General features: G+C 37.0%; 1 protein-coding gene across 3 annotated transcripts in view; it reads right to left on the bottom strand.

Moving 5' to 3' along the window:
* Positions 1–24,382, bottom strand: part of DACH2 (dachshund family transcription factor 2) — a 300,591-nt gene that overhangs the window by 43,356 nt on the left and 232,853 nt on the right. For all 3 annotated transcript variants that reach the window (XM_014955166.1, XM_014955167.1, XM_014955168.1), the window contains 3 exons: positions 24,006–24,178; positions 12,041–12,176; positions 10,083–10,163 (listed from right to left, as the gene is read on the bottom strand). In XM_014955166.1, the coding sequence (XP_014810652.1) occupies positions 10,083–10,163; positions 12,041–12,176; positions 24,006–24,178 (390 nt within the window). The remainder of the gene's footprint in view (positions 1–10,082; positions 10,164–12,040; positions 12,177–24,005; positions 24,179–24,382) is intronic.

Below are 24,382 nucleotides of genomic sequence, written 5' to 3'. Positions count from 1 at the left end.
GTGTCAATGAGGCATTGATGATATACCTAAAGAAACCAACAGTCAGTCTCACAGCTCCCTTTGGCCCTCTGAATTTATGCCCAAGGTCCCTCTGGCCACGTGCATTTTGGCTGTGAAGCTTAACTTGGGTCCTATTTGGAGGATCTGAGATAGACCATAAATCCAGGGATAGCAGTGTCTCCTGGATGATGTCCTCATAAGACCCAAACGGAGTGGCCACTTGAGAGACAAGAGTCCTGTTTTCAAACCATCAGACTATTGGTTTGGGATTATTTTGTGAAGAAGTTTGGGGAGGGGAGAAAAGACACAAAGCAGCTGAACAGTATAGCTGATAATGCAGCAGGCCAAGGGACCTAGTTAAGGAGCCTGTTCTTATGAATATTTAATCACTCAGATGAAGTGGAACAGCTTTAACTGGAGTTAGTGTGATAGATGCAATGCAGAGATACAGCAGCCCGAGCCAGGCTTCACTTAGGAGAGGATATTCAATCTCCTGCTACAAATTGAGGAGTTTTGAGAAGGAAGTTTACTTCCCACAGAGTACCCCAATGACTGGGGTATCCCAAATACAGCAAGGCACAGGTATCTCTCCTTCCACCTTTTTATCAATGCTAAATACCTGATACAAGAAGAATATTCACAGCTGGAAATCTTCAGCAAATGTAAGCACTCGCCTTCCACCTGGCAGCAGGCACCAGCCTCTAAGCGAGGCAGGCAGCCCCACTTGTGGGCCCTTCCCAGCACTGGCCAGCTTGCTAAGACAAGTACTGGTAAAATGTTACTGTTAGTGTATGAATTATTATGTCCTCCTTGTTATTCCATAACTTACTGGGTTGTGTAACAACTGCATAAGGTTACAGGTCTGTATATCCTTTTGGCAAATAAATTGTTCCTATGACTAATTTAAGTTGAGAGGAAAAGCAGGGAGACATTTTAGAAACACAGAATGGTGGAATGGTTAGAGTTGGAAGGGCTCTTAAAGATCATCGAGTTCCAACCCCCCCGCCATGGACAGTGACACCTCCCACTAGACCAGGTTGCTCAAAGCCCCATCCAACCTGGGCTTGAACACCTCCAGGGATGGAGCATTCACAACTTCTTTGGGCAACCTATTCCAGTGCCTCACCATCCTCAGAGTGAAAAATTTCTTCCTAATACCTAATCTAAACCTCCTCTCTTTCAGTTTAAAAACATTACTCCTCGCCCTATCACTACACTCCCTGATAAAGAGTCCCTCCCTGTCTTTCCTGTAGGCCCCTTTAGGAACTAGAAGGGGCTCTAAGGTCTTCCTGGAGCCTTCTCTTCTCCAGGCTGAGCAACCCTAACTCTCTCAAGTCTGTCCTCACAGGAAAGGTGCTCCAGCCCTTGGATCATCTTCATCACCTTCCTCTGCACCCGCTCCAACAAGTTCATGTCCTTCTTACGCTGGGGACTCCAGAGCTGGATGCACTCAGGAGAGCAGACTAGAGGGGAAGAATCACCTCTCTTGACCTGCATGACAGCTCTTTGAATATTTTGCACATTTTTTCCCCACATAATTAATTTATGGAGAATATATAGAATGATAACATCAAAAACTTTGATACAGTCAAGAACAAAAAAAGTAAAATAACCCCTTTCCATATTTCTGTGTATGTGTGGTTTTCTGTATGAGGACAGTAAGGTTTTGCGTAACTTACATAATACACATCTAATTTACTTGCTGATTCTTATGCTATCTCACCCACGAATCCATTTGCTACTGTATTAATAAGAATCATTAAAAGAACCTCAATGTTGAAGTTATTCAAAAGTCCATGGAGTTCCATTGGAAGAATTCAAAACGGGCCATTTCTCTTCAAAATAAAGCGCTTGTTTTTAAAAAAGTTGAAATTATATTAATTGCTGCCTACTGTGCTCTTCCAGTCTTTCAGATACAATGCTTAATTTCAGAAGCACAGCTGATAATACGAAAAAGTTACTAATAGAAATATCCATCCCATGAAATAAATATGGATATAATAAACAAGTATCTATACAGTAAATTGTACTGTAGTGGTGCCCTCTGCCCCAACAATCGAACATAAAATCCGATTTTCTTGAAATTACAGCCTGAGCTGGCTGTGGTCTGGACCTCCTTAGGTTCTGCATCCCCAGCATCTTCTGAGTTCAGTATATGGGTGATATCAGCTCTGCTAACAAGGTATCATGTAACTTTATCGCTGTAATTCAGAACAATGTCTGAAATATAATGAAGAACACATTTATTTTGGTTTCATGACTACTTACTATTTCAAGAGGATAATCTTTTTCCACTTCCAGTCTGAGGTTAGTTCATGACCTTCTATGTCCACTAAGGATCTATTACTTTTTTATTATCAGGAACATTTGTTCATGTACACAAACACTTTGGAGATCCACATAAATGTATGGTTTTGTTCTCAGTCTTTCTGGGCAGCAAGTCCTCTTTCACAAAGACAAGACAGGTCTCAATGTGACTTTTACACAGAAGGTGGACACAATCCACAGATCTTAAGATATTCAAAAGATCAAATTAGAAAAAAGTCCTGAACACATAAAAATGCTACACAGAATACCATCCCCTTGTGCTAGATATGCACCAAGGCTTCCCCATAACTCATGCTTTCATAAGGCTGCTGGGTTAGTGCGAGAAACTGGACATGAAAACTGACTGACATACCACAGTATGCACAGCAATCCCCTGCAAGCACCTGCACCTCTCTTGAGTTGGCCTCTTCTCCAGAAATTAGGTAATATAAAGCAAAGTCCACTGATGCTATAAAGGCTGGATTTGACAGCGCAATCAAGAGTAAAATTTTTGGTGCCTTGCTGTTACAATCAAGAGCATTTTTGGTCCTCTCTGTTCTTGACTCAAACTAAGGTTCTGGAGCCATGGCCACAGCTGTGCCTGCGTCACTCAATAATATTTCACTGATACGTAATATCCATCTATGAGCAACACAACAAACTCTAAAGTCCAGGTCACTATCAGTAACCCTTAGAAAAGAAACCTATATTATATGAAGTGCAGCTTCTGTGAATTTCTTGAAGGTTTTCCTCAGATGCAAATATTGCAAAACTTTCAAAATCACCAATTAATAATTTTTGTTATTAATTTAAATTTTTATCCATTCACTTACTTTGGCTTAAACTGAACATATGAAATATATGAAAAATGTCTTTTCTTGTAACAGACACCTGTACAGTACATTTCTGTACTGAAAGCAGAATTTTCCAGCTTCTAAGTAGTTTTCTAGGGAAGAAATATGTTTGATGGCAGTCTTTGTTCTCCTTGCTAGGAATGTATTTTCAGTAGACATGTATTTTCAGTAACATATACAGTCTGTGCAAACAAAAATTTCAAGCAGTGACAGTCTAAGACTTACTGGATGAGTTCCAACAGAGAACCATCTATTCCTTCCCTACATGTATGCATGGCTGCCCATGAGAGCACTCAAATGCACAAATACAATTTCTCAGGAGCAGGTCTGGTGCCTATGGCTGGCTTGGAGCACAGGCACAGGGAGGCTGAGCCCCGTTCGGCGCATTCCCAGAGATCTCAAGGATTTTGTAACATGAGAAAACCATTCAGCAACCTTTCAGGATGTATATTTTTCAGATCTTACTGCTTGTAATGAGGACAGAAGGCAAACTTATTAAATAACTCATAGATATTAAGGATGTCACCAACTGCAGTTTTCAGGTTAATGACTTTGCATCGGAGGCATTACAAATCGGAGAATTCAAAGGGTCAGTTTTAATACAAGTGCTAACTCTAAGGAAAAGATTCCTGGGTCTAATCCAAAAGCTTTCTTAGGTCACTGGGTACCAATCAGCAATTTTTCTCCCCTTTTTATGCCTTTCAAATCTGATACAGCTCAATAAGATGGACCTACCTAAAACCCAATTCACAGTATTGGAGGGAAAGTGGAAATGGTAAACTCTGAAGTGACTTTGAAGAGTGGCTACCTTATTTCTGTCTTATTTCATCCTTATTTGCCCACTTTATTCCATGGACTTACATGAATACCTTACTAAAAAATCTGGCCTTTTCAATAAAGAAAATGTCACTATTTCAGCACATTTCTACAGACCTATAATTTGCAGTGTTTAGACAGCAATACATTAAAGTCACTAAAATCTAATAAATAAAACATATTAATAAATTGCATATATCAATTTAAGAAGCTGTCTTGGTCCATCTGCCAAGATAATTATGAAGCAGGTATTTTACTCCTAAAAAAAAATGCATTCTTAAAAATGATTCTGCAAATAAAGGACTAATATAAACATAATGTAAAAGATGTGACCTTGGAATACCTCATTAATATCTCTTGCATAACTACTCTTGTATTTATACATGTTTGAGCAATGGTTAAACACACAATCATAATGATACGGGTCTAGAAACTTTAAAAATTTAAGCTCTACCTTACTTTCTATTTACATATATTGTGAATCTAAACGTGAATAAGAGTTTGCCTTGGTTTCATGGGTTTGGGTTTTTTGACTGATTGACTGACAGATCACATCTACTCTTAGGCCACCATTTTAACAGTTGTCAGTTCACTTGCAGGTTAAATTTAACAACAAAAAAACTTGTGGAAAAAGCCTTTACCCAGAATAAAGCACTGTGCTGCTTAGCTTTCAGTATTCTCAGGGTACAGAAACTGTAAAAATATCTCTGAATTTTCCACTGAACATTTGCACTGCTTGCATCACTTAAGGTTTTTGGAAAAAGAAACCCTTGCAGTCTTTAAATCAGTTACTGCATTCCCTGCTTATGAAATGACCCCTTGTTCTCTAATGTACACACTTAGATAACAAAAGGAACATCACTTCCAATTTGGGGAGTTTTTCATGTGTCTCAAGAGGAGATTCATGAGCACATTTGTGAAGAAAATTTCTTTTTTCTCATCATAGCTTTAACATGCAAGTATAGATACGTCGAAGAACCAGCATGGTGAACATTAGAAGTGCTGGCATCTATCGTAGACTTTGTACACATGCTGCATGGTACAGCTTTGTACTCTTAGTTCTCTTCTTATTCCTTGCACTCTCCATCTGGATGCTTTCAGATTAATTGTTGGAAAAGCTCTCTCTCTGGAGGACACCCCCCACCACTGGGGGCCTGTTGCTGTTTCAGGTGTTCTGCACCTGATTTTTCTCCTCCCCTCACATCATGAGTAACCCAGTCCTTTGGCAATGATTAATTTAAACAGCATAAAATCTCTTTTCCGCTAATGAAATACAATAAATATAGTTATTCTTCCATTACTGTAGTCTCTGGCCATCTGAAAATATTTCACTCAGCTGACAAAAATGATGCAAAATTCCCATTTCCTTGAAGTAATAACGGGAAAGGTGTTCTTTAATAAAACGAAAAGGGATAGCTGCCAGATGCAGTTTTGGAGACTACCGTCTACTGGAAACAAGAGCCTTTGAATCCAGACTTCTGCTCTGAAGATGCAGACAACTGGGCTAGAGGAGAGTAGCATCATTACCAAACAGTTCTGGGAAATTCAGAGCAAATCCTTTTCTCAAAAAATACAAGCTTTACTGCTACTCAAAGACTGTGTGGACAACAGTAAAGTCCAAAGATACTGGTCATTTATGAAGTTTTCCCATGATATCTTACTCTGGTTCACTTAGGGTGGAGTGCAGCTCCAATGCCCTGAACACCTATGTGAAAACCCAATCAAAGCTTGCCATGGTGCCCTGGGGCCCACATGTCCTGCTTTCCTCCCGCTAAAATCAGGGCAGGGGGGCAGGACTGGTGTGTGCCCGGCTCTCCCCAGGGCTCAGGACACGCCACCAGGCCAGGGGGTGCAGCACTTGCGCAGCCTGTGAACGTGTACCATTCCTGTCTGGAATAATAACCAGTAGTACTAGCTGGGGGACCGATCTTCCGAAATGCCAGGCTTTGGCCAAACTCTGTTCCCACTGAAGATATCACAAACATTCCCATTGATTTCCAAGACTTTCCAAGTCCATTGACTTGCCCAAGAGTTGGGCGAGTGCCTTTTATTACTCTATCTTATATGAAAAGTTTGAAATATTTCTTGTCATGCAGTCAAACAGAATATTTGTACCAGCATTTAAATCCGACTGGAAGGTAAGGCTGAATTCTTTTCTGGCTTGTTTAACCTTCCTAATGCCAGAATTCATACGGAGGTTTCTATAAAGCCCATATAGGGCTGTGTGAAACACAAACCTTTCCCATACAGTAGATTTTTTCAGGATATATATTGAAGCAGATGAATTTAAAATTAAGTTTCAGGGAGTAACTGTGCAGGTAAAATGCAACTGCTTAAAACCAGACAGAACAAGCAAGCACAATCAAGAAGAATTTGAGTTTAAGTTTTTGTAAATGTTTGGGGCTATGTTCTGTTGGGGATTTTCTAACTCTGTTTCCTTTCACGGAAAGGATTTAAAAATAGCCATTTCAAAATAAAGTACAGATTACTCTTCATGTTTTTCACTTACACCCTGATATGGATTCACAGGCAAAATGCTTGTGCACCATTGTAGTTAAAGGTGTTTGACAAAAATATGTCTTTCATGCAAAAAAATAAAACTGAAGACCTATGAAGATGTTTGATATTGTTGTTCTCTAATGTTAAGCCTGACCACACTTCCTAAAAAGACGATGAAAGGATGTGGAGTAATTGAGATTTAATGGCATTTCTCCTTCAAAAAGCTTAAAGGTGTGGTCTGTAACTGGGCTCTGTGCTGAGACAGCCACCAATTCTGTAAATTCTGCTCTCCCCAACATATGCAAACAGCTCAACAGAATTGGAAAACCTCATATTAACTGTCTTTTAAAGAAAAACTGTTAAACCATGCTCTCTTCAGTCTTAATTACCTTGAAATTACTTTGATGAGAACAAAGTAGCACATTTTTGTCTGGTGCTGAGATCACTTAAAATGGGGCACGGAAAACAAAAACTGTGTATCCTGGGGGATATCACGGTATTTGCCTATAATAATTACAGTAACTTTTACTGTTTTTTATGCTGTCACATAAGTAGTACTGTTGCTAAATTTTAGTTACTTAATTTTCGTTTGTTGCTATCTTAATTGTTACAGAGTGCTCAGATTTGTAAAGTTTTATCAAGGTGTATAACACAAAACCATGTTCAATATATGCCTTCAATAATTTCTTTGTTGTTTGAAAACTTCCACCTTACAGCAAAGCTGGCATTTTATGGCCTACAGAGCTATAAATCATTTTTAAAATCATGATGATATTACTCAAAACAGATGTGAAAACATATGTTTGCCACGGTTGTATAAACCGCTTACTTGTCATACTTAATAAATGTTGATACTTTTATTTTAACTACATTCCTTCTTAATAACTTTGAAAATCTTTTCCATGGTAAATATATTTTGCCTTAGTAAAAGTAATGGCAGGTTTTGAAAGACAAAGCTTGTTCTGTAATATTTTTTGCTGAGCAACTCAGCATAGATCATACTCTTCAGTGACTGTCCACATCTGACTATGAAAAACATTGAGCATATTTGAGGTACACCAGAGCCAAAACCAATTATACGCAAGAGAATAATATTATTAGGAACAAAGAATCTATACGTGAGTGAGACAAATCACTGAGGAATAGGAACACTTGTAGAGGGTGACAGAAAGGCCCAGCCCACACAGGCTGGGGGTTTTCAGAAGCAGAGTATTGACTCTGTCCTACTGGTGCAGTCCATCAATTATAGGGTACCTGCATCCTATAAAACAGAGATTCCTATAGGAACTGTAATACAGGCCTGTCACATTGCCAAATGCAAAATCGGCTTGGAATTCTTAGGTATACAATGCCTGTAGGTGCCTTTAAAACATCAGCATTTGTCCCAATTATAATGTCATCAAAAGGTTTGGTTTTGGAGCCATGGGGTTATTTGAAAATTACATCTTTATTTGACAAAAATAAATACTTTTTCATTCTTTTATTTTCAGAGAAAAACTTGACCTGTGCAGACCAAGTAGAAAACCAGAAACGTTCTATCTTTGAAATGATAATTTAAAATGTCTTGTGAATCTCTGAACACTAACCTCATCCTAAAAAAAATCCTGTAAGTGCGTGCAGAAGTAACAAATGTATAAAGACATATTTCCCAATATATATTCAATTGAAGAAAGATAATACTATGCAAAAATGGTGACCAGGAAATGAATAAGCATATACAAATTTAATCTTAAAGTGAATTATGGTACATAAAATGTTAGCATCAGATCTTTGTGTTTTTGTACATGTTCCAATGAATGTTCAATTTTCACAGGAGCCTAGGTATTGGGTTCACAGGTGGTAGGGTTTAAATTATTTTCACGCTTTTTGGGATTTCTGAATTGTCTGTTCTGATCCTTCACCTGTACCTTCCTTCATCCGTCCTGAGTGACAGGACTGCTACTACCAGTAACTACATGATTTGCATCTTTGAACCCCACAGGATATTGATTTGTTTCTCTGAAAAATTACTAAACATGCAGCAAGAAACCATGCACAGTTCAACAAAATTAAAATCAACTACACTTAACTACACTTTCAGATTTAGATTAAATACTCACTTATGCAATTACCACAGAAATGTAATTTTTTAATCTTAGGAATGAAGATATGGTTGATAACTGTTTGGCCTCTGGTGTTGGTCCATAAACGCCAACAAGAGTCAAGAGGGAAGGATTTAAGCATGATGATCCAGACAGAAAATTATCTCAGAATTGCACAAAAGGGTTCTTTTGGGGTTCATAAGGAAAGTACTTAAATGCCTAGAGAAACCAATGAATAGAAAATAGCTTCTGATTTCAGGAGGAGAGAGTCAAGTATGAAAGTATAAAATACAGAAGTTTCAGGCTCTTCCTACCCTTAACAGGATCAGTCACAGATATTTAAGGAATTGAGCTGATAATACAAAATCATGAATCAATCTGCTCAAATAATTTTATATAACTCAGGAACCACAGGGTACATGGAGCCTCCAAATTCTCTTGAATAGCTCATAAAACTCTCTATACTTGCCTTTTTAGTTTTCTCAGAAAATACATTAAAATACAGAGAATGTAATAATTCACTCAGGCCTAAGGCGTATGAGTTTGTCTGATTTTTTACACATAAGCTAAAAACACCTCAATCAAAATATAAATCAGTTTGTGTTTAAATTTATAATAAAATGTTCAGTAGACTTATAAGTACATGTAGCTTAAGTTATCTCCTCTTTTGGTCACTTCCTTTTCTTTCTTTTTCTTCACATCGTTTTCACTCTGAAACCTTAGTATCTCCCTCAGTATGCCTTTGCAGTATTTTGCCTGTATTCACTTACCTTCAGCTTTCTTTTATTTCTTTAACTATATCCTGTCTTCTTTTTTTTGCATGCACTCAATTTGTGTGGTGTTTTCTGTGCGTACTGTCAGAATAAACCTCTCGCCTATTCATGTGAACTTCTTTTTTTGTTATATTTGCAAGGAAACAAAATGGCGGCTTCTTCCTCGCTGTGCAGCCACAGATGCCCCATGCTTTCTGTCACTGCTCACCTGCTACACTACATCAATGTATGCACTTTCTCCAGTACTCAACTACCACTGCAGGGAGAACCCAGCAGAAGAGGCGCTTCCCTGCCTACAGGACAATCACTGAAGGCCGAACAGCACTTCCTCCCTTGCTGCCTCTCGCTTATGAGGTCATATAATATTATTAGACACAAAAAAAATGGCTTATTTCCCTCACCTACATACCAGCATTAGAGTAGTCTGCACACATATTCCCCGGAGGCAAAGAAACAATACCATGTGACTAATCAAATATTTGCTAGGAACTTCATAAATAATTGAGTCAAAAGACCAGCAAAATATTAGCCCCATACTATATAAACAGAGACAAGCAAAGATCTGTTTGTTTACACTTCCTAAGAAGAACGCCACGTAAATTCACTGGATACATTATTCATTGCAATTAGGCACTTAACTCTCTTAAATTTATAACATTACGCCACTGCATATGCAGAATAATAGAAAAAGGAATAAAACTCATAAGAAGTGTAATTAAATGCCTGAGATGGAAAACAGTTTGTAACTCTACCTTTATCCTTTTGTATCTTTTTTAGGCTGGTCCCAGTTTCTTGATCAATGAGTTCTCCTTCCCTGCTGTTGGTCAGCATAGCTAAAAAAAATCAGAGTGCACAGCTATATAACACTGTCAAATAAAAAAAAGTCAGAAGAGAGGAAAATATTAAATAATATTTCCTCTTTGTCAATATTTTGGTATTTCAACATTTATTTATACTATATAAGTCCTAAAGCAACTGACCGTTTTTATTGTCCATAAACAACCATTTCACTGTCCCAGTTCAGCACTTAGAGCCAAGTAAAATATGCAGCAAAAGCAAATTTGCTTAAGTTGATTAAACAAAGATACCAAGATATAACCCAAATTACTATTGAGATGAATGTGATTTCTTATGAAATGTTCAAATTATCTAATTAGAAAAACACTTCACAGAAATCATTTTGGGGAAAAAAAAAACATTTAAGGATTTCAGTATTAGCAGCAAGCTTAATAGAAAATACAGATAGACACACAAGCACAAATTGATACATGACAGTGGAAAAACAATACGTTGCAGTGTTGAAATCAATTCTTGACTTAACATCTGCAAGATCAGGGAAAGGTGTTAAGTTTATGATTTCAGGATGCCTATTTTCTTTGTTCTTATTTGATTAAAACATTTCATTCTCTGCAATTAACCAATTACAGAATTTGAAGTTATTCCAAACAGGACACTTGTTAAAACCTTCATCATCATATTTTAGGGGAAGTGGTGTTGGTTTTTTTTGTATTGCAAAAGTAAAACATATATATATATATATATACACACAAAGTATATAGACGTATCTTTACAATAGTAAGCATTAGACTGCAACACAGAGAAATGGTTAGTTCAACATAAATAAAACCTAGTTTTCTTTTAAAAAGCTTTCAGCACCATTTCTGGAGCCCAGAGGCTTGCAGTGTGTGCTATGACTATTAATAAAATAAGTTACAGTAGCTTTCAAAAGCTACAGTGAGGACAAAGTCCCTGTTTCACTGCTGCTATAGGAAGTTATATTTCTTGGCCTGTATATTTCTAGCCCAAGTTTACATACGAGAAAGCCGAGGGGAGTCTACTTTCTAGTCTTTGCCCTGTGTGTGCATATGTTTAGGCAAAGTAGTTCAGGTTCCATTGACTAGTTTGTGTAGAGCCAACTGTGCTATGCAGTGCCACAGTGCTGCTGCCTGGACCAGGGTCCAAACTGCAACATCCCAACAAGCAGCTGAGTAGTTATTTGATGGGAGTGAAGTCTACACTGACTTACATGGACTGCACTGTTTTTGTAGTTTAAATGTAGCTCAGCAATGCTTGCATAGGCTCCAGTCACTGTGAAGACAACAGCGTTGACATACACTGACATGAAGAGATGTTAATTGACTTGCCCTAGATCCCTCTTGGAAGCACCAAGAATAGTATCTAAACTTCCTTAGACTGAATTAGCATTTTAAACACAAGATCAATAATGCACAGGCTGTGAAAGCTGTGGTGGAGAGACCAAAAAAATCCAAAAGCCCTTAGCCTCATGCTGATGAGGGAATGTGTGGGCATGAAAAGGTTTTTGGAATGGAAAAGGCATCATATAATCTGTGACTTTTCTGATACACATAAAAAGAAGAATATATCTTTTTTTTTCAATTCTAGGTGCTTTCAGAGACACTTTCTTACTCCAACACGCAAGAGAAGCTGGTCGTACCAGAGAAGGTACCCCCAGAAAAGTGGTGATATCTTCTGTACACGGATGGATACAGGCACAGAATGAATCTCATGGGCCGGGGTCTGCATAGTGACGAACCTAATACAACAAACTATACTGATGAACTTTCTGGGGTTTTTTTTAGCAAGTGAGTGCTTGCCTGTGTTTCCCAGCAAAGAAACATATGCCTCAACAAACTTCTAAAATTCTTGAGGTCAGTAATTGAAAAGGGGTGTGAGGCTGCAGAGCACTAACCAATTCTGTCTGGTGTGTTGTCCAACTGGGATGGAGAGCTGGACACGCTGCTGCTCTGATGGGAGGACGCGTGGCTCCCGGGCCGCTGACTGTCTTCTAGAGACGGAGCTGGAGAAGGGCTGTCTTGGATCCTTTCCTTGAAACAGAAATAAAACAAAGTCTGTGCAATGTGATTCATGGACTTCACTGAAGTTCAATGAAAAAATGAAATTGTCTGTAAGAGCAATAACAAATGGTCTTTCTGTGATAACTAGTGAACAGAATTCACACTGAAAGAGCAGTATAGTCTTCTACAGCCTAAAAGAGTATAGCCTTCTACATGCAATGTTTCAGACACACCTTTTCATCATTTGTGTCATGACATAGTTACAGTTACACTTTTTTTTTCCTGGTAACTTTTTACTTTTTGCCTTTTTCACACATGGGAACATAAAGTATATTCTTTCACGTTGTTTTCAAAAACTACTTTTGATCTACAGGTAGTGAAAATAACATATATGAGTCACATTTCAAATAAACAATTCAGATTTGGACTAAACAGTCACTAAATAGAGTCAGATTTGTAAACCCACTAGGTCTGTACCTGAATAAACTACACTGATATACTCTCGGGATAGTGCCCAGACAAATTTTGTAAGCTGTGGCACTGGTAAGAGTTGTTTTCAAAAACTACTTTTGATCTACAGGTAGTGAAATTTACATATATGAGTCACATTTCAAATAAACTTCAAATAAACGGACTAAACAGTCACTAAATAGAGTCAGATTTGTAAACCCACTAGGTCTGTACCTGAATAAACTACACTGATATACTCTCGGGATAGTGCCCAGACAAATTTTGTAAGCTGTGGCACTGGTAAGAACTTCACTTTTGCATGAAAAGCACCACTGGCTAACAAAAATAAGAATGCGCTTGCAAACTCTTATGTGTACATTTGCAAACAAAACTTTTATATTAACCTCTAATTTAAATATATTTTAGGTATGGACAAAAAAGGATATGAAATTATAAACATTTAGCAAAATGAAATTCTGCAGATTGTCTGAAGATGCCGTGAAGTTTTCATCAGTAAAAATCTTTAGGAACAGGTTAGACAAGCGTGGCATAAGTAATAATTCATCCTGTCTTGAGGAAGGGTAGAGATTACACGACCACTCGAGATCCTTTCCAACCCAGTGATTCCACGTGTAGTTTTTCTGAATTAATTCACAATTCCAGTATCCTTCATTGCTGTTTCCAGGACCTACAAGACATTAGAATCTTCTAAAAGGGAAGACGGCCAGAGGTACTTTAGATATTCTTATCTTAAAAAAACCTTGTATGTTTTAAATCCTCTATTACAAGTTCCAATTGAGAGACACTACCAAGGAAATGCTTGAATTTACAGAATTCCAGAACCTGCATCTTTGGACTTGCCCTCATCCCTGGCAATCAACTGTCCCCTGTGGAAACTGAGAACTGAAATATTACTTTCTTTTTTAAAAAAGGGAGATCCTCTTGCCCTGACCTCATTAAAAATCACAAGTACAGTGTAATCTGGGGAAGTTGTCTCAAGGGAACTTCGCAATTTTTCTGCCTTTCTAACCTGTTCTCAAGGATTTTTTATTAGGAGTATGCAATCTGGCTACTTGGCGGTAATTTACCCTGTGCTTTTGAAAATAAACTCAATAGCATCTGAACTTTTCGTGCAGTTTTTGCTAGACAATATCCTAAATCAATAATATAGCTTTAGAAAGAGAATGGTAGATTCTAATAGTTTTTTCTTTATAAATAGCTAGCATAATAGCTTCTGTTCATAACCTATTGAGGCAATTCATTAATAACACTGGCAATAATATCGACATTTAACAAATATTCTGTTATCCACTAAAACCATATCTCTAAACCACACTTATCTTTGTATCTACAGATAAATTTGAGAATGATGCAAAGGCAATGTGAGATTGGATCCTCGTAATAGCAAGGGGTGGCATTTGCCTATTCCAATCACAGCAGCTGAAAACGTAGCATTGAATGCATTTTTAATAGGATAGTTATTGTATGTTAAATAACTGAGCCTCAAAATCATGTAACAGATGTGTATCTATTACATAGCTGTTAATCCTCAATGGATCTGTTTTCACTAATTGTCTGTTATTTAACGAACATATAGTAACTAATAAATCTTAAAGGGAGACTTTTAATGGCAGTATGTTTGAATGCTAATTAAAAATCTTTATTAAGTTTTAACTTATATGAAACTATGGATTCATCCGCCTGGATGCAGTCCTGAGTAATGTGCTCTAGGCATTCCTGCTTTAGCAGGGGAGTTGGGCTAGATGATCTCTAGAGGTCCCTTCCAACTCTGACAATTCTGTGATTCCGTGATTATGTTAAGTCACAAGTTGTTAAAATTTTGAAAACCAAATGGTTTTAAACAAACAAACAAAAATTTCAAATTCGGGGGGGGGGGAAGGCAAAGTCACTGATCTTAAAGTCTCCTGTGTTTTCTTCTCTATCGCCAAAAGAGCAATTTTGGAAGTTGCTGAGATGAGAGGAAAAGTCATGACTTACTCTGTGGATGGGCTGCTTATTAAGTTATTTTTAAAAGGCATATTCTTATCCCAAGAAGTATTCTTCTAAACAAATGATGAATCATATACGTGCAATTCTGAGCTTATAAATACTATGTGTCTTCTACCTTTGTGTAAATAACTTCCAAATATGTTACTGCTAATAGGCTACAACTCTGACTGCAATTTTATTTGACTGGATTTCACTTTTAATAGTCCTCTTTGGCACTATTTTCTTTCTTTTTACCACAAAGAGTACTCAATTTACAATTAAGATATCATTTTGAAATGATTCCTTTTACAGAAGAGTACATAGTTTAAGTAAATTTGATTGTCTATTGCAACCATGAAAATGAATAGCCAAGGAGAGGACATGCCAAATGTTCTGCAAAAAAACCTATGAACAAATATGACTATGAATTAACACTTAGATATCACATAAACAGCCATACATGTCATCTTAAATGGGAGTTATCTGAGTAATTCAAAAACTGATGATTTGGAAAAGCAAAGTATTTGAACTTCTCCTGGTAACTGCATTTTCCCTTGTCTCATGCTATAAAATAATCTCTGCGTCAAGCAATTTGCCTTCAAACTCAGGGTCTTGGTTTGAAATGTTCAGGCAGAAATAAAAGTGTCAAATAATAATGTCATTCTTAATCACACAGTGAATCACTTTCTAAGAGAATTAGTTGATTATGTCATCTAATGTCTTACCAGTTATAAAAATTTACATATACAGGGAAGACACAGTTTTCCCTATAAGCAACAAAGGAGCTAAAATTTTCTCTGTATCGGATGCACTACGAATGCGGATAGAGCATCATGATGTAAGACCACATGTGGATCAAGAAATTGTCTATTTCTAAATGTTTGTGTGGAAATGTAATGCTGAATTTCCCCTACTATAATGAATAACACTATGAACAGCCTCTTTTTTTTGCAAATAAACAGATCCATTTTTCAGTCCTGTAATCAGTATGCATCCATTTAGCTACTTAACAGCAATGTGCTCTGGTTCATTAGGTAGCTACTGTTGTGTCTCAGCCTAGTTAAAATTTCACAGCAAGTTAATCTATTTTATTACAAATGAGAACACAAGTGATAATGTCCTCACCATTTTCCAAACACAGGGTTAACAGTATTTGTAACAAATCAATGAGGGCATTTAAATAGGAAAATTGCAAATCTAAAACCTTAACATTTTTTTAACACATTGATGACTTAATTTTATTTGTCATCTATGTATTTTACAACCTTGTTACTTTTTTATATTTTATATTTTTTCCTCTTGAAAACAGCTCAGTTCCCACTAACACACTGCTGTGCAGTCTGGTTCTACTGTAGGTACACTCACAGTAATACAGAGGTTTTTCTAAATAAAGTCATATTTTCTCCATTTGTATTTCTTTCTATTTCATAAATTTGCAAGATTCATATTCCAGGCTATAATGTAATTCATTATATGTATAAAATTCACAGACTGTGAGAATTTTATGAAAAATGAAAACATTTCTCAAGATCTCACCTATTTATCTAACTGTAGTACCTACTTTATCTTATCTTTTCTCTTCCCTTTACAGAGCTGTAACATAAATTCTCAAAAAAGACTTTTGCAGTATTTAATCCTTTTGAAGGGTTATATATTTCTGTCTCACTACAGATCAGTGTCTTGCTTTGGCTCAGAAAATGTAGCTACAAAGCTTGACATTGTTAATTTTAGTTGTGATTTAGGTTAAGGGCACTGAAGTCATCAGCTCATCCAATTTCCAGATACATCCTTGATTTCACCTTAACATCCCCTTTCTATCCCCTGTGAGGTAGTATTCCACACAAATAATATGAAACACTACATAACAGTTGCATCTACACTAGTTTTGTTTGAAATATATATGAACAGCTTACCTATTTTTGACATAATCATCTTGACCTTAATTCCTTACCTCTGATTTTTTTATAGTATTGATCTTCATTTCGTGTCAAGAGTTTAGAGAAATGATGCTGCTGGATTTTCCTTTATTTTTCTTTATTCTTAGGTCTAATCTAGCTGTAATTACTCTTCCAAATGTTAATCTATTAATGAGTTCCTAGAGGATTTAATGGCATTTCACTGCTGACAAGCAGGTTTTGGAAGTTTGTCTGAGTCCTGGATATTTTATTCAGACATTTATCTTGATATTTCATATTTAATTGAGGTGCAGCTTCTGTACTCTACAGGGCTCTGCAGTGGAAGGAGAGCTGGAATTCAACAGACCCACTAATGAAATGGAGAGGAAGGAAAAATGAGGATTCTAATGTCTTTAGGTCTAAACTGGAGTTTTCTACTATTGTAAGAAAGGTTCAGAGCTGATGACCATGTTGGAAAAATGGAGAATTCATGGGCTATGGCAGAATAAATTTTCCAACATGAATTTGCACACTAGTTCCCCATGGGAATGTTTATTGCACCACACCTCAATCTCCCAGTGCTTGCCAAATCACCATTCAGATTCTCAAAATGGACTACACAGTTAAAAACATCTAGAAAACAGTCTCGTTTCTCTGGATGGGTCTTTGAAGGCAGGAGCAGTCAGCCAGCAGTCTGCCTGAAGAATTCCTCCTCTCTTACCCAAAACTACCATTTTCATTCCTGCGATATTGCTGCTCCTATCTCCCTGGCTGAATTCCATCCCCAATAAGAGAGAAAAATAAGAAAAGTTAGCACAATTTCAGTTAGCAAAGAACTGAATCGCTAACATTTTAATTTTTTTTAGTTAATACTAACACACATATTTCTTTCCAATTGACCTTCGTTGATATGAACACTATTTGAATTCTAATAACAAGTACATTTTTAATGGTGTTCTGAAGTTTACAGTCCTTAACCAATGCATAATTGAGAAAAGCAATACATAATTGGCATTTAGGCTTTTCAAAGAAAGAGAATAATTCTGACACAGTAAGCAGGACCTGTGCTAAACCTGAAATTATGCCGGTCAGTGGCTGACAAGAAAGACGATGGCTATGATTTCTGGGCAAAACAACAGTGGTTAGGTTTATATTTTGAATCATCTCAGTCTGGGAATTGGAACATGCAAAGACTGTGGCTGACTTGTTGGTCTTCTGAGCTCCTTAAAATATCTCCAGTTGCTGTAAGAACTGGAGATGAACAAGGTAAACAGCTGGTCTGAAAACTAAGATAGGATCTGTATGTCTGAAAGCCAGCTGGATCCCATTCATCTTTTGCAGTGTATTGGAAGTCATTCACTTAAAATATGTGTTTTGCCATTTGAAATGCAATTTTTTTCACTGTGTACATATAGTTGTTTCAGTTGTAGTCAACTGGCAATTATTTTCCCACCAAATTTAAGAAATCATAAAAACTCTTTTACGTTTACTGATTTTTAATACCAGATGTTCACATGCTAATTCCATTACCTTGTGACTACTTCCTATCAATTCATTAATTGCCAGCTGCTCAGCCAAACAGAAAACCGCAGCTAATCAGATGGTATTGGTAAACAGCCAAACAAGAGCTCCCTTCTTCACCATTTCTTAAATTAGCAGTCACTGAAAACTATGGCAACCTTTACTGGTATATTAAGATTTTACCTTAACATTTTACTTTGAATCTGAAAGTACAATATCGACTAAAACTGGAAAGGATCTTGCAGTGGAAACTTTCTACTCATACCACTCCAATGAATTGTTTCACCCAGTGCTATTTCCGAATGAAAGAAATGCATTCCCAGGACTAATGATGATAATGTTATACCTAATCTACATTATAGCTACATTAGTTATTAAGCACAAATGCAAATGACTAAGCCAATACTAAAAAGATCTGAGCCAGAACTAAAAGCTAGTATGTGCTTGGCCTAACAATATTCCCTTGCAAGCTTTGCAAAAAAAAGAGATGTACTTCTTATGTAATTTTTTCCACTTGCAAGTTTAAAATAAGTATTCATTGCTTAGTCTTTAACCTAGCATCTAGGTGTCTTGGTGTTAACAAGCACGACATTCTTGGCATTGCAGGGAGAGGGATATGCCTCCCTTCAAAGGAGGAGACATGAGAAGGGTATTTAACTCAAGTTGTAGGCACCTGAACATCTCCCAACATAGTAGTTTCTCTGTATCAGTGAATAAAGAGAGAGAAAACTGCACTCACTTCTCCTCCGATACAGATACGGCCACAAAAATTAGCCTTATAGGAGGAAACTTAAACTACTCTGTCTCACATGTCACCCCCCTAACATATTCTAGTACCCGTTTCAGCAATAAGCTGCCAGCAATGAACACATGCTATAAAACAGGACAGAATAAATCTAATAATGAAAAAAATAACATAAATTTTACAGAAGTTTTATTTTATAAATGTTGTATTATTCTGAAAGCAATTCAGAATGAATCAAATACACAGAGAGATATGAAATTAAATACGTTATAAATTCTGTAATGAGAAATTTTATCATACTGAGAAGAACTGTTTCAGAATTTTCTGAGATGGCCACATTTTTCTGGCTGTCAGGTAAATATTATGAATGTGAGTTGTACAGCACACAGAAAATAGCACCTCTCAGCAATAATTACAGAGCCCATCTGTATTCTCTTTAGGGAATTTAAAATCATGTCATATACATCCTTTACAAATGCTTTAACAATCCCACAAAATCAGGAGAAGAACAGCAGGCAAAGAAAAGGAGACTCAAAAATCTCTACTGCATGTCTAGATCACATTACACAAATAATGCTTTGTTCTATTTATCAATAGACCAAAATATTCAGATGCAAATTGTGTAGCATTGATGTGAAGTACAAGATTTCAATTTCCCTAACAAAACTTTGCATTTCACCTAAAATGTCATTTTCTATTGTTTCTTCCTTTTTTTGGGGGGGGGAGTGGAGAGGAAGTGGGTGGGGTTTAATTTGTTTCTGAAGTACACAGGGTGAAATTCTGGAAGAAATGGGATTTCAAATACGAAATAAAAATGCTTTGAGTGTTTTTTTAAAGAAAGTGGTTTAATTAGGTTTTCACTTCTTTTCTCTTTTTCTGGGTTTTCCAGCTGAATTCAGCAAATGTGCTATTTATTCCTAATTTGGACCTGGATAAGAGCAGAAAGAATAACAGAAAAGTAGGAATACAGCAAGCATGAGGGAATGATGACAGAAGAAAAATGGACAGCAGGAAAACAATTTGCAGAAATACTCCTACTCGGGAGAAGCATAAGAGGTTGTTAGATGACCAAAAGGAAAGGGAGAGAACAGCAAGAAGAAGGAGAGATGGAGGACATGGGTGAGACATGAGGAACAGGAGCAAGGAAAGTGCAAAGTATGTGCAGTGAATAGAACAGGAAGCAAGGGAAAATTGGGAGAAAAGTGTGAGCGAGCCTCTCAAATCTCTGGGTTAAGAGATTTGGCCCTCATTACTGTACTCTTGGTACTCATTTTAATATCTAATACAAAAGGGAGCAGCATAAGGCCCCAGGTTTGGATTCGGTTTCCACACTTTGAGTCCCACCCTAATCACAGTATCTCGCACCAACCTGATTCAAAGGCCACCTGGGAAAGTGGCCTTTCAGTGAATATACAAAGATTGACATAGTCACAGCTCCAGAAACTTGGCTTTTGCCAAATCTCCTTATACTTTCATAACCCCAAACTTCCCCCTTGATCCCTCCCTGCCTTTTAGCTGAAACTGTGTAAGCTAGTATGTTTTTTAGTCATATAAACCCTTCTGGTTTAATCTGTATAAATTGAGAACTCGAGGCTTGATGATACTACACTGCTGATACCGTTATTGTGCATAGCTCGAGGCCTCGTTCCATTATGGACACAGTTGTTATAGGGGCATGGTCTGATTCCAAGGTTCAAAAGTACTGTCAATGAACACAAGAGCCAGTCCCATTTTTGCTGTGACACCTCTTTGAGTATTTGCCATCTGTGTTATGTGCTGAGGTCTCAACTCCTTTGGACGCAAATGAATTTAAATGATCTCTTAAGATTTTGGTGTGCTTTCAGCATTTTATTCAACTTAGGTTCTCAGCATACATCTTAATAGCTCCTTTATGATAAACTGTGTGATATGCTGTGAACGTATATTAATAGTCATATTCATTTGTTACATAATAAGTCATATTAATTGTAGGTCCACCCTAGAATAAAAATCTTAATGTTATGTAGTTATTACTTTCTGGAGTTGAGTTGTTCTATCAACTTTGGGGAAAAATCTTTTCACTTTTGTATAAAGGACCTTTCCAAACCTCCCTTCTGAAGACCTGAAAATATCGTCACCGAATAGATTTTTCTGAGTTTCAGGAACAAAATTCTTGGATGACAGTCAACTACTGCATTTATTCACTACTGTTTCTAACCTAAACCATGATTCAAGTGTACTTTAGCTAAGCTACACCCCAGACTGGTCCTCAAGACCAGGCTGGCAAAGCGTGTTACATCTTGGCCACTAACTGGATTGCAGAGTTCATCCAGCTGAAGAACAGCTCTGGAAAAAAAGAACTAAGAGGAGAGTAGATGCAGGAGGGAGAACTGAAAGGGTGGTGAAGTCAGTGTTGATATCAGATTTTTGTTTTGCCATACGACGCCCTCAACTATACAGACTCTTCAGAACCATTTGAGCCAAGTCTCAAATGGAGCAAGCTTTCAGATGTGCAGTAATTCCCTGAAACGCTCGATTTATTAGAGGGACACTGTCAGAACTGTAGCTGTAGCACTGCTAGGGGTGCTGCTATAATCACATCAGATCATATTACAGATGGCTAAGAAGGTTTTGTGAGCCTGGCCATTGTGCCTGCCTAATTTATAGTGTTCCTGTCAGAAAGAAATCAAGTTTCATAGTTATGACATTTCTTTCTGGAGCACTAAATGTTAACTTTGCTGATCATGCATATCTTGGTAGAACACCTTATTTCTAAATGGCAAATGTGATATAAAAAGCATAATGACTTAATTCAAAACCTTTATAAAGCAACTGATTCTCACACCTATAGAAAACAGGCCAAGGAGTATTTTAGTCATCAGGGTATGGAAATAGATACACACTCAATATATTCATTTCTCCCATTTTAAGTAATGTTATGATGCTGGAAATACAGTCTATCTATACTAGTCATTTTTTATACTTATTACATGCCCTTAAATAATGTCATATAATAAAAGTAATACTGCTGACAGATAACAGCAGCATTGCTTTTCTTTTAAATGTTGTTTTGTTCAAGGATTTCATCTTAACTGATCATCATGCAGAGCTAGATGATCGTACATAAGGGATGAAAAGGACAAAAGGAGTCTCACACTCTCTGTAATAAAATTCATCTACAGTCTCAGCATTCAGAACAAATGAGAGAAAGATGCAGCATCACTTGACAAGCGAGAGTAACACAGCAATGGATGCCCACTTTACCTCTGTCACATTAGCTACTGGTGCATTTTCCTCTACATCATGTAGAGGAAATAATTCCCACTAGAGTGCTGGTGAGACCTACTGTTGCTGTGGAGATACTGTGTATCCTCTAGTGCAGGTGTTGGGGAAAAAATAGCTGTAAATGACTAACTAGCATCAGCAAGGTGCAAAAGATGCTAAAAAGCACCCTTAAACCTAACTGCTTGCAAAATCTGTAGTTTATATTACAAGAACTAGTGTTGTTTACCAATATATATTTAATCTTCATTTTGATAAACTGATAGCATTTAAAATATAATAAAAGCTTATGCAGTCTACTTGCTGCTACAAATATTCCACTGCTATATTTAAGTTACGGTTTTCTCAAGAGGTCTCTGAACAGTTAAAGAAAAGGTTACTGAGTGAAATGAATGGAAGCTCAATTAATTTCTAACAATTCAGTGACTAGCATTAATTTGCAGACAGTTGGACATTAGACATCATGTTTCCCCCACCCAGTCAACAACTGTTGCAGACACACCGATGATAAGGACAATTTTTTCCAGATCTTAATTCTAAATAGTCTCTAATTGTGGAATGCCCCCACCCCTGAATTTTACCAGCCTCCCTGAATCCAAGAAAACAAATTGAAAATAAAATCAAAGTATTAAGAACAACATTTGCCCTAATTTGGAAATGGACTCTCAGTAAAGTAGGAAAATAACCTGAGGCAATTTTGGAGATGCTCAGGACCAGGAAGAAGATCAGAAGAAAAACTAAGACTTCCAGAACCTCAGCAACAGAGGCACAAAGTATTTTACGCTACTGGCTACTGTAATGTGAGAAAAGAGATGTGTTTTATTCCTTGAAAGTATGTTGGTATCAGTAAATATAAGTATGAAAAATAAACATGTGGTTATGTAGGTTTTTTTTCCTGCTTGATGTAGAAACAAGACTTCCTGCAAGTAGCAAGCTATCACAATAGAAAGTATAACACGATCCTAACTAATTTATTCTCACAGCCTGTAATATTGACAGCAGTAACTTCTCAATGATAAAACAATGATACCTTATAATTAAGATGTTTTACTATAAAGATACAAGAGATTAAGTTCAGCAAATCACTGAAAGTTATTTAAATAGAGCAACTCATAACTTCGGGATTCCAGAACGATAGGGATACTTTAGTGCACATAAATATAAATATACAAATAAAAAGACATGTATTTTCCAGAACTGATAGCTCTATAGACTCATATATTTCAAAACAAAGAAAAATGGACTAAAGTAACTACCTTTCAAAGTATAAAAAAAATTGTTTTGTCAACAAGAAACATACGCATGCATGCAAATACACACAAGTTAGATTGATAAAACCTTTCCTTTTTGCTCAATAAAAATAGGAAACCCCATAGCACCAATCCTTCACGTGCACTGATTCTATATCCTTCTACTTTGAGGATTTCTTGTCTGAACATATATTTTAGTGTGTGGCAGGACTTCAGCTCTCAATGTAGGCATGAAACTTTCTTAACTACCTGCTTGGAAGAGACTATCAAAAGCCTTTCAAAAGTTGAAATACATTTTATCCAGCCAGAAGGAAATGTAGGTGTGGCTACCAAAGACCATACTCACTAAGGTACTTCTGATGATTTTCTCTGCTATTAACCTGTTGTAGAATTGCACCGCACCAGAGTTCCTATTACGTTCTATGGCATTTTAAGTATAACATTAAGTTTGATTTTAGAATAGGTTTTGAGCTTTAACAGATGCAGCAATGCTTATTCCCCTAGCCTCTAGTGAGTGTTAGTATCTGTTTTTAATTACATTACAGATTTATAGAGCAGAGCATCTTAACTTCTTGACTATACTCGTGGGTATTTCCTCAGACTGAAGCACTATCAGACAACAGACCAGGTGTGCTATAGGCAGTATAAGCTCATTGCCTCTCAGTTACCTTCCTGAAAAAGCCACTGTAAATGTTTTTGTTAGCCACAAAAAGCTATTTTTTTTCTACGTCTCATAGATGACTCTTACCTTGATAACAGAGGCCCCTGCCCTGGAAAGAGGACTGTGCATTTGGGCTGCTGCAGCCATGTTTGCTATCGTGTTGAGGTGGTTCATCTGATTCATTGCCATTGCGACAGAAGCAGGAGGTAGGCTGACGGGAAGCAGAGGGTGGGGCATCATCATAAACGGCAGGTCTATCCCTGAAAGAGAGCACGGGCAGGTTGTATGTGTCAGTCCCACACCTTCATTTTTAGTCTATATTCTACTGGAACATTGACTAGCCAAACTTGACATTATTATGTGTTAATAATTTTGATGTTACATAGGGAATAATTGTCTTTGTATTCCAGAAAAGACTGTATGGTTTTATCAGGGAAAGAAACATACAGTTGTAAAGTAACACA

The sequence above is a fragment of the Calidris pugnax genome, unplaced genomic scaffold (genome assembly GCF_001431845.1).
Source record: "Calidris pugnax isolate Ruff unplaced genomic scaffold, ASM143184v1 scaffold38, whole genome shotgun sequence".
Classification (NCBI taxonomy): Eukaryota; Metazoa; Chordata; class Aves; order Charadriiformes; family Scolopacidae; genus Calidris; species Calidris pugnax.
This window is presented reverse-complemented; position numbering and strand designations above follow the sequence as displayed.